Source organism: Sus scrofa, chromosome 17, assembly GCF_054392235.1.
Source record: "Sus scrofa isolate SSC_HxYL_T2T_F1_AM1 chromosome 17, Sscrofa_HxYL_maternal_Yorkshire_Landrace_v2.0, whole genome shotgun sequence".
In the NCBI taxonomy this organism is placed as follows: domain Eukaryota; kingdom Metazoa; phylum Chordata; class Mammalia; order Artiodactyla; family Suidae; genus Sus; species Sus scrofa.
In genome coordinates this window covers 8,139,385-8,156,567 of record NC_139399.1, presented here as the reverse complement: position 1 = coordinate 8,156,567, position 17,183 = coordinate 8,139,385, and the positions used below count along the sequence as shown (strand labels likewise).

Genomic DNA, 17,183 nt, shown 5'->3' with positions numbered 1-17,183 from the left:
TGCAACTGTACAATTAAATAATACAGTTCTACAATGTATCATTAATAACCATTTCTCCCCATGGTACAATGTAAGGTCTATAATGTCTTGTTTATCACATCAGAATGGTGTAATGCCTATATTGAAGAATCAATAAGATGTAACAACTTGTGAGGACATATTTATATAGTTACATTGTTTTTTAACCAATTTATGCATATTTATATTTTACTTATTTTCAGAGGGTATATTATTTTTGTTATTCTTACCAGTTAAATTATTCTTTTTATTATGCCATATAAAATATTTAATGGCATATAAGGCTTTCTTCTTTATAAATTTTAGTTGCATAATATACACAATTTTAATATAACGCTAATTTTTAAAGAAAAATTGAAATGTAATAGATAATACTAAACAGTAAAGATGAAAGCCATACAAAATGGGATAAAGTATAGAATAAATTTCCTGTTTGTCTCAGCATATTTTCCATTCCACTTCTCCAGAGGGAGTCACTTAATCTGTTTCTTAAGATCCATGATAAAATAATCTGTGTGAATGTAATTGTGTTTAAATATATGTATTTTATTCTGTAAAAAAAATAAAATAAAAAATAAAAATGTCCCAGCTTGAACTATAAGTCACATGATAACTTTGGATCTGTTTCATTATTGCATAAATCACTGCATTGCCATCTTCATTTGCAAATATTTAGAATGTGTCTGCATTTTTTTCAGATTATTCTAAACTCAATGCCCTGTAGAATATTCTGGACTCTGATATTTTTATTTATTTTTTTTTAACTTAAAGCAACATTCCTTTATTTGCTCACAATCCTATTGGTTAGATGTTTGGCACACATGGCTGAATTTTCTGCTCAGAATCGAGACTGAAATCAAGGTATCAGTCAGGCTGAGTGTCATCTAGAAATTCTGGGGTTAAATCTGCTTCCAAGCCCGTTCTTGGAATTGAATTTAATTTCTTGTGGTCATAGGACTGAAATCCCTGATCAGACAGAGGTCTTCCTTTCCTTGCTGCCACCATTAACATTAAAAAAATTATATATATATATTACTGATTACCTGCTGAACATTGACTAAAGTACCAAAAGCAGTCCTCTTATAAACGCCTTAGTTCCTTAAATATTAAAACTCTTTTTGTCTTTTTGAAAAATTGAGGTAGCATCAGTTTGTAACATTATTATATTTCATGTGGACACTTATATTTTGACTTATGCTACAGTGTGCTCACCATCAAAAGTTTAGTTTCTGTCACTATATAGTTGATCTTTTTACTCATTTTGCCCTCCCCCAACCCTGTAACTACTTCTCTGTTCTCTTTATCTGTGTGTGTATTTGTGTTTTTTTGGTTTGTTCATTTGTTTTGTTTTATATTCCACATAAGAGTGAAATTATATGGTACTGGTCTTTCTCCCTCTAACTTATTTCACTAAACCATAATACCTTCAAGGTCCATGCATTTTGTAATAAATAGCAAGATTTCATCTTTTTATGACTAAGTGATATTCCACCATAACATAAACCACATCTTCTTTATCCACTCAACCATCAGTGGGCACTTTGTTTGTTTCCATAGCTTAGCTATTTTAAATAACACTGCAATGAACATGGGGGTGTATATATCTCTTTTAACTAGTGTTTTCATTTCTTCAGATAAATATCCATGAGTGGAATTACTGGATCATATGGTAGTTCTATTCTTAATTTTTTAAAGGAATTTCCATATTGTTTTCTATAGTGGTCACACCAATTTACATTTCCATCAATAGTACATGAGGGTCCCCTTTTATCCACATCCTTTCCAACACTTGTTATTTCTTGCCTTTTTGATAATAGCCAAGAGGTGATATCTAATGGGCATCAGGTGATATCATTGTGGTTTTAATTTGCATTTCCCTAATAATTAGTGATGTTGGACATCTTTTCATGTGCCCCTTGCCCATGTGTATGTCTTCTCTGGGAAAATATCGAGTCAGCTCCTCTGCCCGTGTTTTAATTGGGTTGTTTATTTTTTTGTTGTTGTTGAGTTGTTTAATTTCTTTATGTATTTTAGATATTAACCCCTTATTGGATATATGATTTGAAAATATCTAGTCCCATTTGGTAGGTTGTCTTTTCATTTGTCAATGGTTTTCTTTGCTGTGAAGAGCCTTTTTAGTTTGATATAGTCCTGTTTAATTTTGATTTTTTTTTCACTTGCCTGAGGAGGCATATCCAGAAAGATATTGCTAAGACCATTGTCAAAGAGCGTACTGCCTATGTTTTCTTCTAGAAGTTTTATGGTTTCAGATATTACATTCGAGTCTTTAATTCATTTCGAGTTGATAGTTGTGCATGGTATAAAACAGTAACCTAGTTTCATTCCTGTGCATGTGGCTGTCCAGTTTTACCAAGAATATTTATTGAAGAGACTACCTTTTCTCCTTGTATGTTCTTTGCGTCTTTGCCATAAATTAATTGTCCATATATGTGTGGGTTTATTTCTGGGCTCTCAATTCTGATCCATTGATCTATGTGTCTGTGTTCCTGTAAGTACCATGCTATTTTAGATCAGGGAGTGTGATACTTCCAGCTTTGTTCTTTTTTTTTTTTTTTTTCAGGATTGGCTATTTGGGGTCTTCTGTGGCTCCATATAAATTTTAGAATTTTTTTCCTGTGAAAAATGTTGTTGGAATTTTGATGAGGATTGCAATTTTGATGAGGATTGCATGTCGTTTGTAGATTGCTTTAGATAATATAAACATTTAAACAATGTTCATTCTTCCAATCCATGAGCATGAAATATCTTTCAATTTGTTTGTGTCTTTTTTTTTTTTGGTTTTTTTGTGAAAGGGCTGCTCCTATGGCATATGGAAGTTCCCAGGCTAGGGGTTGAATTGGAGCTGCAGCTGCCAGCCTATGCCAGAGCCACAGCAATGCAGGATTTGAGCAGCATCTGCAACCTACACCACAACTCACGGCAGTGCCCAATCCTTAACCCACTGAGCAAGGCCAGGGATCAAACTCACAACCTCATAGTTCTTAGTTGGATTTGTTAACCACTGAGCCACAGTGGGAACTCCTCTTTGTGTCTTCTTTTGATTTCTTCTCAAAATGTCTTATAGTTTTCAATGTAGAAGTACTTCATTTCTTTGGTTAAATTTATTCCTAGGTATATTATTCTTGTGTGTAAATAGGATTGTTTTTTAAATTTTTCTTTCTGCTAGTTTGTTGTATAGACCTGCAATATATTTTTGTATACTGCCTTTGTATCTAGCAACTTTGTTTCTAATTGCTTATTATTTCTGATAGTTTTTTGATGGGTCACTGAAAATAGTGACAGTTCTTCCTTTCCAATTTGGATGCTTTAATTTCTTTTTCTTGCCTAATTGCTTTCTAATACTACACTGAATAAGAGTGGTGAGTGGGAGTTCCCATCGTAGCTCAGTGGGTTAAGGACCTGATGTTGTCTCTGTGGGGATAGGTTTGATCCCTTGCCTGGCTCAGTGGGTTAACGATCTGGTGTGGCTGCAAGCTTTGGCAAAGGACATAGATGTAGCTCAGATCAGGTGTTGCTGTGGCTGTGGAGTAGGCCTCAGCTACAACTCTGATTTGACCCCTAGCCTGGGAACTTCCATATGCCACAGGTACAGCCATAAGAAGAAAAAAAGAAAAAAAAAAAAAAAAAGAAGGTGAGAGTGGGCATCCTTGTCTTACTCCTGATCTTAGAGCATAGTTTTCCACTATTGAGTTAGCTGTGAGTTTGTCATATAAGGCTTTTATTATGTTGAGGCATATTCCTTCTATACCCATTTTGTTGATAGTTTTTTTAAATCATAAATGGGTGTTGAATGTTGTCAAATGCTTTTTATGTATTGTAATTTATTGAAATTACACAGTTAATGTATTGTTGTATCCTTTGGTAAAACCTTCTAATTTTTTGACTTTGATTCTGTGGGCTAAAGATAAAAGATACAGTCCTAGATAGCTGCCATTTTTTGTCTGTCTTGGCTGCCTTTTTATTGTAAAAATATCAGCAGATGTTCTTTGAAGTCAGAAATATGTTTATGGTTAAATTAACTCCACTTTTCACCTCGCCATGAGAAAACAACCTCTCTGAGAACCTCTGTCCTCCCCACTCATGATAAGAGTACATATTACTGTAACCTTGATTACTTTCTATGCCAGAGCATCAGTCTTCCAAAGGTAGCACCTAATATCAACCCTGATACAAAAAGGTTCTTAATATCCACTTCTTGTCAGTGAATAAACGAATTATTCAAAGATGTTCAAATACGAGTCTTGCTTTCTTTTCCTCAAATTTTGCTTTAAAAAGTATACAGATAAATCCCACGCTCTTTCTTACCCACATCCTGCTTCAGTTTGGCATATCAGTGATGTAAACAGAGAGTGATTTCAGATTTGGATGTTCTTCCTCTTTATAATACACTTTGCAAATCAGACAGTCATTTTGATTTTCAGTTCATAAAAGGAGTTGATTCTACAACTTAATCTTTTAGCTCCATATAACCAAAGACAAGAACTCATTATGCTTATAGCCACAGGGAGGAAAACTCCAGGTTTTCCTCTTGAATGTTTACCCAAATATAAATGAAAAAGGAAAACTGGGGAGGGAGAGAAGCTGGAATTAGGTCATCTGTGTGTTACTATAACATAGAAGAATCAATATTACTTATTTTTCTTTACAGTTAATCAGATTAAAGTTAGATTCAACAAGTTCTCTACTGAGAATACACTATAAGGGGGCTTGGTTGGGGGCTCAGTATGGAAGAGAGTAGATTTCTCTTGAAGATGAAAATGAGTACTGTTTGAATTTTGATGTGTTTGTTTTTGGTGGCTTGGGGCCAGGTGGCTGAACTCTTGGTGTCACCACTGGACCCAAAAGATCATATGATAGTGTGGTTTACTCCAGGCAACATTTGTAATTCTGCACTTAAATGCTTTCATCACCTACCAGAGAAGATATCTGAATGAACTCTTACCTTCTGAGACATGAAAATCAATTAAAAATTATATATGTAATAGACTGACAAATTTGCTAAGTAACTCAATTTGCCTCAGCTCCTTTTCTTTCATTTTCTAGCTCCAAATATTAGAGGCAAACATAAAATGATTTCATTCAATAATCAAGACTAATTCCTAGATGTACGGATGTAATTTCCAAGTACAAATAACTGATAATGTATTACTTAGCAATTGTAAAGGTCCAATCATATTTGCTTTAATAATTCAAAAAAATCCAACAAGCACCAGAGTATGAAATAAGTGATTAGCATGAATTCAAGCACGCTCTTATTTTAATCTCCAATTAACAAGACATTTCTATCTATTTAATCCTTTTTTTTAAAAAAAAAATGCCATTAAAGCTCCAGACCAGAAAAAGATTCAGTAGAAGCACTTCTACACAGATAATTCATCTAATGAAAGAACCAGCCTGCTAGGAGCTGGTATATCTCTGATCAGACCCGGTATCTTCCTTTGCATTGCTATTCATTAAACAGATAGGCTTTCCGGGATTTTTGGTGGGGAGGACCTTTTAAAAATCATTTTCCTGAGATTTAACTTTGATTATTAAAGCAAAATAAAGGAATACTATTTCACATTCAAATAGAACCACTACAGGCAGCAGTAGGTGCTTGATAATTTTTAGTGATTTATTGGCTTGCTGCTTTTTCCAGCAGTTTCATCTGTAGTGACTACACCATCCATCTGTTTGAAATGCAGATTGGTTAGCAACTGGATCCTTTTTTGATTCTTACAATATATCATCTACCTACTTTGAATGAAATATTCTAGCTAAGTCTGTGATGAAATACATTTTTGATAAGTGTTAGACAGGGAGTGTCACTCAGCACTCATTCTGGTCTCCTTCAGGTGTGCTTTCCTCTGTCTCTGAGGCTGGAAAGCCATAAACCACATTTCCCAGAGTTCATTGCAGCTAGGGTTCTGGGCACAGCTTAGGTTCTGCCCTGAGAGGAGTGGCAAAAGGATGTCTAAGGAAGATGTCGGCTAGCTTGTTGTTAGTCGCCATGTTCCGTTACTAGCTTCCTGAGTGGAGTGGTGCTTTGTAAGCAGCTTCTCTGATCACTGAAACACAGTTCAAAGAGCATGCTCTTGATAGGAGCAGCTCAGGCCAGGCCGTGGCTTTGATTCCCAGCCTCCACACTCTGGCAATGATGGCAGCAACCCTAGGGAGCCCGTTCCAAGGTGCTGTCTGCGAGTCATCCTTCCAGCTCAGACTGCATCCTCTCCTCTCCTTTAAGTTGCAGTCTTCTTTTCCAGCCTTCCTGTGAGCATCTAATTCCCACATGAAACCCCTCCCTCTTAAAGTAGCTAGGATAGTTTCTACTATCTGCAACATGACACTAAAAATGCACGGAAAGATAAAAGCATTCAATGCATAAGACAGCAGGTCATGCCTAGGGAGAACCATGAAAGGGAAAATGGTTGTGACTGACGTGGCTATGATTAAGGACCAGGAAGAACTCATAGGCCCTACCATGCAAAACTACCCAAATCAGGGCCAGCAGTCTTTAGGACCCACAGTTGAGGCCAAGGCATAATTATAAAGGTTGAGAAATAATCATGGAGCCCTTGGAGAGAAGAAAGAAAAAAACATTAAAGAAAAAATGACAAAGAGAAGAGAGAGGAAGTTAAAAGAAGCGAAAAGAGAAGAGAACAGGAAATATCAAATAGAATAAAACCACACATATGGTGACAAGGATCCTAGGCCAGATTCTTCATGTGACCTGGCCAGGGTGGTGCCCGAGTGCCAACAGTAAATGTAGCTTCCTGTGCTGCTCTGCACAGCCTGTGTCGTAGCTTTGCAGAGCTTGGCTCAGGGTTCTCACATACAGACTCAGGAAGGCTTTGCACGTGAGAAATTCAAGTGAATCCATGCCTACCGATTCAAACTGTGTACATACATACACACAGTTTATTTCCAATTATGCCATACATAGTCTCTCTCTATATATACATATATAGTTGCTGGAAATATACAAAACGTGTTTTTAACAAAAATCTATTAGATTTTTAAAAAATCAATCTAGATGGTAAAATTCAGACAGTTAACGCAGAGAGCTGACGAGCTAGTCAATTATAGTAAACACTGGTTTATGCTGAGCAGCTAAAAAAAAAAAAGGTTGTCAATATCCTTTTTATAAAAAAATCCAATAGAGTTATCTGTATGAAAAAAAAGCCTAAGCTGTTTACCAAAAACAATTAAGAGTTCTGCTGAGATGTAATTGTTAACATAAGGAAAAGCAAATATGTCTCCCAGCCCAGCCTACTGTTCCAGGATCATTCACACATCACTGCTCCCCTAGTCAGAGATACTTCCAACAGGGAACCTGCAGTGTGTGCATAGAATCTCTGCAGCTGTTGTTCACAGGGCATAAATGTTCTTCCTTCCCCAAAGACCTTCCTTTACACCCCCAATATCACTTCCTAAAGCAAGCATTCCTGGCCTCCCTCTCTCCACAGAGCAGATTACCCCATCTCTGCCCTTGACATGTTTCCTGCATAGCACTTAGCACAGTTATAATATGATAGGTTTACCTACATCTTATCAGCAGACAGGCTTTCATGAGGAGGTCAGGTGTGCTTTTCTTGCATCCTGAAGGCTTAGTCTGATGCCTTAGGTGCCTTGGGGAATGCTGAACGATTAAAACATGCATGAATCTTATTGCTGCTTCAGCGCCAAAGTCCATACTCATTTCTAAATATATAACTGTCCAGGGGAAAACTCCAAATATTATTTTGTGAGAGCTGCACTTCTGATGGCATGAAGAGAAATTAGTTGATTAAAGTTTTACATTTGATTTTAGAATTTCAATTGGCTATCTCCTTCTTCCCTCTACTAATCTGATCATTATCTCCAAAACCCACCACAGGTAACTTCTTTCACTTAGGTAAGCCAAAGGTCTGTCTATGGGGGAGAAGATGTGAGTTTGACAGTTTGAGCCTCTTGCTCCCCCACAACACTGATTACTAAGAGTCTACTGTATCCTACACTGTACTCTGTAAGAGTACATTAAGTTATAGCAGGACAGGGGAGTGACCCATTCACCCAAATATTTAATTGTACCATCAATTATGCAGTAACCCCCTCCCAGCCCCTAGGAGATGATATTTATGACAAAGTATTTCTTTTTCTTGCAAGATGGCTCACCAGATGCATTAGAAACTAATTATTCCATTTTGCTCCTGACAACCACCTTAGGAGGTATCATTATTCCCATTTCATAAACAAGGAAATGGCTCAGAGCTGGGATTCAGCCCAGGTGATGGAGCTCAAACTCCAAGTGTCAGAAGTTTCTCTGGATGGGAAGTGAGTGCCCAGAGTGAATGGTGTTTGGATACCTCTTAGCTAGAGGTCCAGGCAATGTCCTGTCTTATGACATCAAGAGATCACACAAGCTGAAGGATGTTTAACTGGTCACTTAGCACCACTATACTTTCAGCCTGACCAGCGACCCAACTATGTCAGAATCAGCCTCTATATTTAGTTCCTTCCATCTGTCCTTAAATAAACCACCAGTATCTTCATCCTGTCCTGACATTCTCTTCAGAACCCTTCCTAATTTATCTAAGAGTAAAAATATAAGAGTGTACAGACAAGTGCTGACAGCCTAATCGCAACAATGCATCATACCAAGGGCTAAATCACAATGAGAGCTGACTCAGTTCCCATTTAAAATATAAATCAGAACATCAACATGTGGTAAACACAGGATCTATTTGCATTTTTTTTCTCAACAGTAAGATCCTGTATGTTGACAGGCTTGTCTGGCTCTTTGTGCCTTCTTCAAAGCAGTGATAGATCTCTCATGAATTCTTTACAAGTGAAATGCATATAAGTATTCACATACCCGCCTATCAGAAATACTGAAAGTAGCAATACCTTCTTTACAGTCCTCTTAATACCCAATAGATTCGGCTTTAGAAGATATACGTACACAGAGGGCTAAGATGTATTGGGAAAGGGTCCCTGCCCTTCCATTTTAAGGCAGAGTTAACTTTGAAGACATAGCATTTTCCATTTTCCATCCTTCCAGTAAGTAAAATTTTAGTAAAAACCTTTGAACTACCTCCGTGCTTTTGCTATATTAAGACAGACACACAAAAGGACAAATTTTTTTTCCAAAGAACGTCATTACAGTAATTGAATCTTTCTAGAAATAGGATTTCTTTTGAATTAAGAGAAGTCTTTAGAGAGCACCTTTCTCAAATCTGACCAAATGCATTAAGAAAGCAGTTCTCTGGAGCAGTTTCCTTAGTGATCAGGTAGATAGAGCCCTTCCAACCTGTCAAGGTCCACTTTAAAAGAAGTTATGAACAATCAATGGACATCAGGGAGTTGATTTCACTCTCTTCAAATGATCTACCCCTCTGAGCTACTTTAAAGCATCCCTCACCATCCCTGGAGAGTCCTTTATACTGCATTTTCAGCCATGGATCAAGGACAAAAAAACCTACAATTCTTCCTTCCTAAACTGCAAAACAGATTAACCATTCATTAGCTAGATACATCAAGGATTCTCTATGCCAACGAGTCACATTTTGAAGCCTCTGAAACGAGAGCTTAAAAGCCATCTCTTACCTGTATTATTGTTAATCACCTAAATCTCAAAACGATATAGCTATACTCTAGCTCTTAGCCCACAGGAAATGTTCAATGCACATTTAAATGCTTGCAGACCAGCCAATATAAAGCTTTGCACGCAGGTATTGACAACCTTACCCTCTTTCTATGTAAAGCACCACATGCTTATAACATGTATCACAACCCAGATAATACAAAAGGACACAGATAGCAAATATTATACAAATTCTACCATCCTGTCTTGATATTCCTTCTTAAACTGTATTTTTGGCATTAGCTTGAACTATTTCAATAATTTCTTTCAGATCAACTAAAAAATACTCAGACAAACTTTTTGGCTTCAAGTTTTCTTAGTTAATCGCCTTCTGCTAGTTAAAAATCAATTTCCAAGTGAGGGCTTCTAAAGAGAAAGATACGCGTGTACTCCAGGAAAACACAAATTCATTTTCACCTTTAGACATGTCTCTTGTAGCTCTGGGTTCTGGTTTATGCGGTGTAATATCGGAAGCACATCGGCGAAGTCCCTTACTGCTCTCCTGTTCGGATCACGTCTAAGTTTTCAAGGTAAACAGGTCACCTTGGGCGACTGGAATGACAGAGGAAGAGCAGGCACTCACCCCAGGCGATCAGACCCGGGACGCGGGCACGCGGGAGGCGACCTGTCGAGCCCCCTCCTCCCGGTCCCCGGAGCGAAAGCAGGCGCAGAGCCGGCGGAACTCCGGTAGAAAAGAGACTTCCCGCCGCGCCCCTCTGCGGACTATCGCCAAAGCCACGGTCGCTGGTGCTGGCGGCAAGGAATGGGGGCGGGCAGCTGTACGGAATCTAATAGTTGCAATGCACCCCTCCGAAGCCAGGGAGGAAAAGGTGGCTTTGCATCAAAGCCGGGGGCTGTACCGCGTGTAACTTCCACAGGGTGACTTACTTTAGAGTGTGAGAATGAAAGCGATGGGGAAAAAAATAGACGGAGGGCGCGCGGGGTGCCGGGGGCGCGCGTGCCTGTGTGGGAGCGCGCCCGCGCGCCCGCGCGCCCGCGGAGCTTGAGAAGAGAAGTTGCTGCGCGGCGCCGGGAGGCCTCGGGGCCCGCAGCCGGGAGGGCAGAGCCTGCGGGCGGCCTCTCCGCCAGTGCCTCCTTCCGCTGCGGCCCGGGGGCAGGATTCCCGGTGCTCGGGAGCCTCTGGGCGGCCGCCGCGACAGCAAGCCGGGCGACTGCCCGCGGTCCCGGCAGCGCGGTTCCCCGCCTCCATCGCGGTCCTCGCCTCCCGGTCCCGCCCCGCCCTCACCTCTCCGGGCGGCGCTAAGGCTCTGGCGGTCCGGGGACAGGCCCGGGCCGGGAGAGCTGCCTGCCTCGCGGGGACGGCGGGCCTCGAGCCCAGCCCAGGGAGTGCCGCCTCCCTGCCTGATCCCCTGGGAACGCCCCGCCCAAACGTGCGGGAGAAGTGAGGCTCTGCTGCGCCCTCCCGGCCTGGGGATCGAGATGACCTTCGTGCCTCCTCGGCGCGCTCCCGTCTGTGCCTCTCGGCGTGGGAGAGGACGCCGAAGCGAGCACACCTGGAGTACAGCGACGCAGTACCTGGGTAACAACAGCGTGACGCTTTAGCGCGTCTTTTCTCATTTGATCCTGGCAACCACCTTCTGCCACGGAAAGGTCCCCATTGGGTGTATGGGAAAACCAACCGAAGATCACAGGGATTTAAGTTCCAGAGTCTGCTCTGACTCTTCAGATCTTTTCGCTCAAACAGCTTGCGTAATCTGTTAGGAGTTTTGCAAAACTAGACCCATCAAAGTAGCATCTATCAGAAGGAGGGATGGAACTTGGGTTGGAAGTTTCTGCCGAAAACTGGACACAGATTTTCTCCTTCCCCACCCCCTGCCTCTGTAAAAATAGAGCTAACTACTTTCTGCCAGCTCCTTAGCCTGAGCGTCTTCAACCTCTTTATTAAACAACTCAGTAATCTTTAGATAGCTGTGACTTTAAGTGCTTGTGCCCAGTGTTGAAAAAATAACACTTTTAGTAACAGTTCTGCCCCTCTTTGTGTTTGAGTTTGACCCTCTTGACTCCATGGGGGGCGGGGTGGAGATAGGATTTCATGTTGAGTTGTATTTCTAGGCATTATTTTGTGCGGAGGGAGCCCAACTACTTGTCTCATACAGAGGCTGGTGATGTTATTTCAGGCGATACTAAGAGGGCGATGGAGATCAGCATACATGATTCGTGATGTTTCCGGAATGGTTTTCTAGTGCCACATCAGAGTAGGGGAGGGAACTTTGCTTGGGCATCTCTATCTTAATGCCCAAGGATAATCAAGTTGACATTTCCTTTTTTAAATAAATGTCTCCTCTTTGCATTTAAAAGGGGAAGAAAACCATAAGCCTGATGATATACATGTTCTTTAGCTGAATGAGCCCACTGAAGTGCCACTGCTCATTTTTGTTTCCATTCAGTGGAGTTAGACCTACACTATTTCTTTGGATGCAGGCTACATACTGTGGTGTTTCTTGTACTCGTCTAACAGGGCAATAGGAGACAAAGCACACCTAAATAAGTATAGTAACATGTCTGGCACATAGTAGGTGCCTGATAAATACTTGTCCTGTGAATGGGATTGCAACAGAATGTGGTCCTTAGAAAACATGAGGGAAATCTACATAGGTGCCTTGGTCAGGAAAGGCATTCTGGAGGTGGTGGCAGATGCAGGACTTTGATTTGGATAACTGGCTAAGGAATGGAAGTGAGAAAGTAAGTGTGCTGTGCTTGCAAGATACGGCAGAGGCAAAGTTTCTTAACCTTTTGTTGGTAATAGGCCCATGTGAGACTCTAATAGAAGCTTTGGAACTTTCCTTTGTAAAAAAAGAATGTGAAAATATTTGCATACATTTTCTGGGATTTCACAGACTAGCTAAAGCAGATCTGTGGAACCCCTAGAGGTCTGTGAACTTGAATTACCATTTCCATGTTGGAAGGCAGGGAGAAAAATAGATTATTCTATTTGAGACCATTATAAGAGGCATTTCCATGGCCACCAATAGAATTTGAGTAATGAATGGTTAAGGGATTGGAAAGAAAAAAATGTATACTGCTTGGCACTCCCTCTTTGAAGCTGGACCTTTGAACATGTATATTCTTCTTGTAAAAAAGAATTTCACTTTCATCTCAACAAAAGGGGAGGGGGCAACATAGATAAAATGATTGCCAAACACTGCAGTTGCTGATACTGAAGGATATTGTATTATTAGCTCCTTATTGGTAATGTCTGACATTTTTCAGATGGACATAACTGATCCTATGACGTTTCCTAACCCAGCATGTTAGAAAGGAAGTTTCTTGTGAAAAAAAGGAAGCAATAACAACATGCGAGTGATGCCACATGTAAGACTGATGTTAATAAGTTGAATCTATGTAGGAATATAGTTTTTCTCTTTTAGTGAATTATGAATTTTATGTTGGTGATGGTCTCCACAGAAATTAGACCACTGTAAAATATTAAACAAGTTTTCTCCTGTTTTTTCCTAAACTTGCACATTTTATATTGCCTATTTACATAAGTGCCTTTATTATTACTATATATTACATACTATTAATAATATTATTGATATATATTATACATACATTATTAATATTATATACTATTTATTACATATAATACTATATATTACATACTATTAATAATATTATTAATATATTATATATTATACATACGATGCTGCACAGTGAACTGCAAACAGCATTACAAGACTTATGTCTGTAGGTCACACTATATACTGACCTTCTCAGTGGGTAGCACAATTCAGTGTTTTATCTTCCGCAAGGAAGCCTAAAACAAAAGATATTTTTAACCCACTGACAGCAACAAGGTTAAGCTTGCTTTACCAGCTGGTGTTCCACAGAACTTTCACCAGAGATTACTGTTGGGAAAGTACAGTTTCAAAACCAGCAACAGGAGCAGTACCTATAGCCCTTTTTTTGGAGATAAATTTATATGCTTTACTGTTGGGGCAGTCCATTTCTAAACCTGACTTGGTGGCAGTATCTTGTGTATTTATAAACAAGGCTAGTCATATTTAGGACAACTGAAGAAAAGCTGGAAAAAGAAAAACAAGCAGACTTGAACACTGAAGCAACCTCAAGCATCTCTTTATTTTGATGATGTATTTTTATAAGGAAAATAAGTATTCAGATGATCAGGAATGTATATAACTAAATGAAATCAAGGAAAAGAAATAACTATGCATTTAGACAAACAGAATTATGAAATTATATATCAATGCTTAGAACGGGGCTAAAGGAAGTGCTGTAATGTAGCAAGAGATAGATAATGTAGACTGTCACCCACTGTAAATGTTTGCAAATGAATATTTTTTAAATAAACGAAATTATTACAGGTGATTCTATATGAATGTCAAAGCCTTAACTTCTAGGCTTTACATCTTGTATGTTGGAAGAACTATGACAACCCTAGTTAATTAGACAATAAGCCCAAAGCCCTTACATTTGATGCATTTTGTTTTAAAAATAGGCCTTGTTTTTCAGCTTCATCTTAAGTTCTATGTGAAGACTGATAAATCAGTTTTTACTTGTTTTATTAATAAAATGTAATTTGGATATCTTGAGTTGATGGTTTTGTGATTTAGCTGAGTAAACTATCTTTGTAACAGGTAAGTTATTTATAAAAATTAAAAAAACTGGAGTTCCCGTCGTGGCGCAGTGGTTAACGAATCCAACTAGGAACCATGAGGTTGCGGGTTCAATCCCTGCCCTTGCTCAGTGGGTTGACGATCTGGCATTGCCGTGAGCTGTGGTGTGGGTTGCAGACGCGGCTTGGATCTTGCGTTGCTGTGGCTGTGGCATAGGCCGGCGGCTACAGCTCCGATTCGACCCCTAGCCTGGGAACCTCCATATGCCGCTGGAGCGGCCCAAGAAATGGCGAAAAGACAAAAAAAAAAAAAAAAAAAAAAAAATTAAAAATCTTATATTCTAAAAAAACAAAAAACAAACAAAAAGTTTTCTCGTTTTTCCTAAACTCGCACATTTTATATTGTCTACTTACATCAGCACCTTTATTATTACTATATATTACACACTATTAATAATATTATTAATATGTATTATACATACATTAACATTAACTAATGTGCTATATTATTATTATGTATTGTTATAACAATATATTATGTTATATATAATACTGTATGTATTATATAGTACATTGTAATACAATAATCACATTATATCTATCTTATTTTATTAATATTATTCTACTGCTTTGTTAACTTGGTTCCTGTATTAGTTAATTCTCTGAGTCTGGTGTACACCTTTTGAGGAGAAGATGGCAGACCATAGTTCTCTGGGTGCCTGCCCTGCACCTTTTGAGGCTGTCAGCCGCAGTTGTTCCTTAGTGATTTTTTATCTGATACTTTTTTTTTGTTTGTTTGTTTGCCATTTCTTGGGCCGCTTCTGCAGCATATGGAGGTTCCCAGGCCAGGAGTCGAATTGGAGCTGTAGCCACCAGCCTACACCACAGACAAAGCAACGCAGGGATCTGAGCCACGTCTACAACCTACACCACAGCTCACGGCAACGCCGGATTCCTAACCCACTGGGCAAGGCCAGGGATCAAACCTGCAACCTCATGGTTCCTAGTCGGATTCGTTAACCACTGCGCCACGACGGGAACTCCTGATATGGTTTTTTTTTAAGGTTTTTATTTTTTGCATTATAGTTGATTTATGGTGTTCTGTCAATTTCTACTGTACAGCAAAGTGACATGGTCATACATACATGTATACATTCTTTTTCTCACATTATCCTCCATTAGGTTCCATCACAAGTGACTAGATATAGTTCCCTGTATTGTACAGCAGGCTCTCATTGCTTACCCACTCCAAATGCCAATAGTTTGTATCTGTTAACCCCAAACTCCCAGTCCATCCCACTTCCTCCCCCTTGGCAACCACAAGTCCATGAGTTTCTTTTCTGTGGAAAGATTCATTTGTGCCATATATTAGATTCCAGATATAAGTGATATCATATAATATTTGTCTTTCTCTTTCTGACTTACTTCACTTAGTATGAGAGTCTCCAGTTCCATACATGTTGCTGTAAATGGCATTATTTTGTTCTTTTACATGGCTGAGTAGTATTCCATGGTGGATATATACTACCTCTTCTTAATCCATTCATCTGCTGATGGACATTTAGGTTGTTTCCATGTCTTGGTTATTATGCTGCAATGAACATATGGGTACATGTATCTTTTTCAAGGAAAGTTTTATCTGGATATATGCCCAAAAGTAGAATTGCTGGGTCATATGGTAGTTTATGAGTTTTATATTTAGTTTCCTGAGATACCTCCATACTGTTTTCCATAGTGGTTGTACCAATTTACATTCCCAGCCGCAGTGTAGGAGTTTTCCCTTTTCTCCACATCCTCTCCAGCATTTACTATTTGTTGACTTGTTAATGATGGCCATTATGACTGGTGTGAGGTGGTACCTCATTGTAGTTTTGATTTGCCTTTCTCTAATAATCAGTGATGTTGAGCATTTTTTCATGTGCTTGTTGGCCATTTGTATATCTTCTTTGGAGAAATGTCCATTCAGGTATTCTGTGCATTTTTCCATTGGGTTATTGGCTTTTTTGCTGTTGAGTTGTATAAGTTGTTTGTACATTTTAGAAATTAAACCTTTGTCAGTTGCATTGTTTGAAACTATTTCCTCCCATTCTGTAAGTTGTCTTTTTTTTTTTTTTTTATGGTTTCCTTTGCTGTGCAAAAGCTTGTCAGTTTGATTAGGTCCCATTGGTTTATTTTTGCTTTTATTTCTGTTGATTTGGGAGACTGAGCTGAGAAAACATTTGTAAGGCTGATGTCAGAGAATGTTTTGCCTATGTTCTCTTCTAGGAGTTTGATGGTGTCTTGTCTTACATTTAAGTCTTTAAGCCATTTTGAGTTTATTTTTGTGCATGGTGTGAGGGTATGTTCCAGTTTCATTGATTTACATGTAGCTGTCAAGTTTTCCCGGCACCACTTGCTGTCTTTTTTCCATTTTATATTCTTTATTGAAGGCAAGAATATAAAAGATTAATTGACCATAGGTGTATGGGTTTATTTCTGGGTTCTCTATTCAGTTCTGTTTGTCTGTATGTTTGTTTTGGTACCAGTGCCATACTGTCTTGATTACTATAGCTTTGTAATATTGTCTCAAGTCTGGGAGAGTTATGCCTCCTGCTTGGTTTTTGTTTCTCAGGATTGCTTTGGCAATTCTGGGTCTTTTATGGTTCTATATAAATTTTTGGATTATTTATTCTAGTTCTGTGAAAAATATCATAGGTAATTTGATAGGGATTGCATTGAATCTGTAGATTGCTTTGGGTAGTATGGCCATTTTTACAATATTAATTTTTCCAATCCAGGAGCATGGAATATCTTTCCATTTCTTTGAATCCTGAGATAAGTTCATAGTGATACAGTCCTTCCTCAGAAAAGAAGAAAAATCTCAACTCAACAACTTAACCTATCACCTAAAAGAATTAGAGAAAGAACAAACAAAACCCAAAGTCAACATAAGGAAGGAAATCATAA

The 17,183-nt window shown here is 38.9% G+C and overlaps 2 protein-coding genes across 51 annotated transcripts in view; one reads left to right on the top strand and one right to left on the bottom strand.

The window, feature by feature from the left end:
* TRMT9B (tRNA methyltransferase 9B (putative)) overlaps positions 1–11,665 on the bottom strand; it is a 65,315-nt gene extending 53,650 nt beyond the window's left edge. For 9 of the 50 annotated variants that reach the window (XR_014831854.1, XM_085002919.1, XM_085002915.1 and 6 more), the window contains exon 1: positions 10,887–11,188. The gene's annotated coding sequence lies outside the window, so the exon portion shown is untranslated. Of the gene's footprint in view, positions 1–7,563; positions 7,653–10,057; positions 10,369–10,528 lie in introns of those variants that run through there. The other 41 variants (XR_014831855.1, XM_085002922.1, XM_085002918.1 and 38 more) reach the window with 7 other exon arrangements.
* LOC102168194 (uncharacterized) overlaps positions 10,552–17,183 on the top strand; it is a 137,491-nt gene continuing 130,859 nt past the window's right edge. Inside the window, exons 1-2 of the mRNA XM_085004473.1 lie at positions 10,552–10,576; positions 10,614–11,180. Of these exons, the coding sequence (XP_084860599.1) occupies positions 10,552–10,576; positions 10,614–11,180 (592 nt within the window). The remainder of the gene's footprint in view (positions 10,577–10,613; positions 11,181–17,183) is intronic.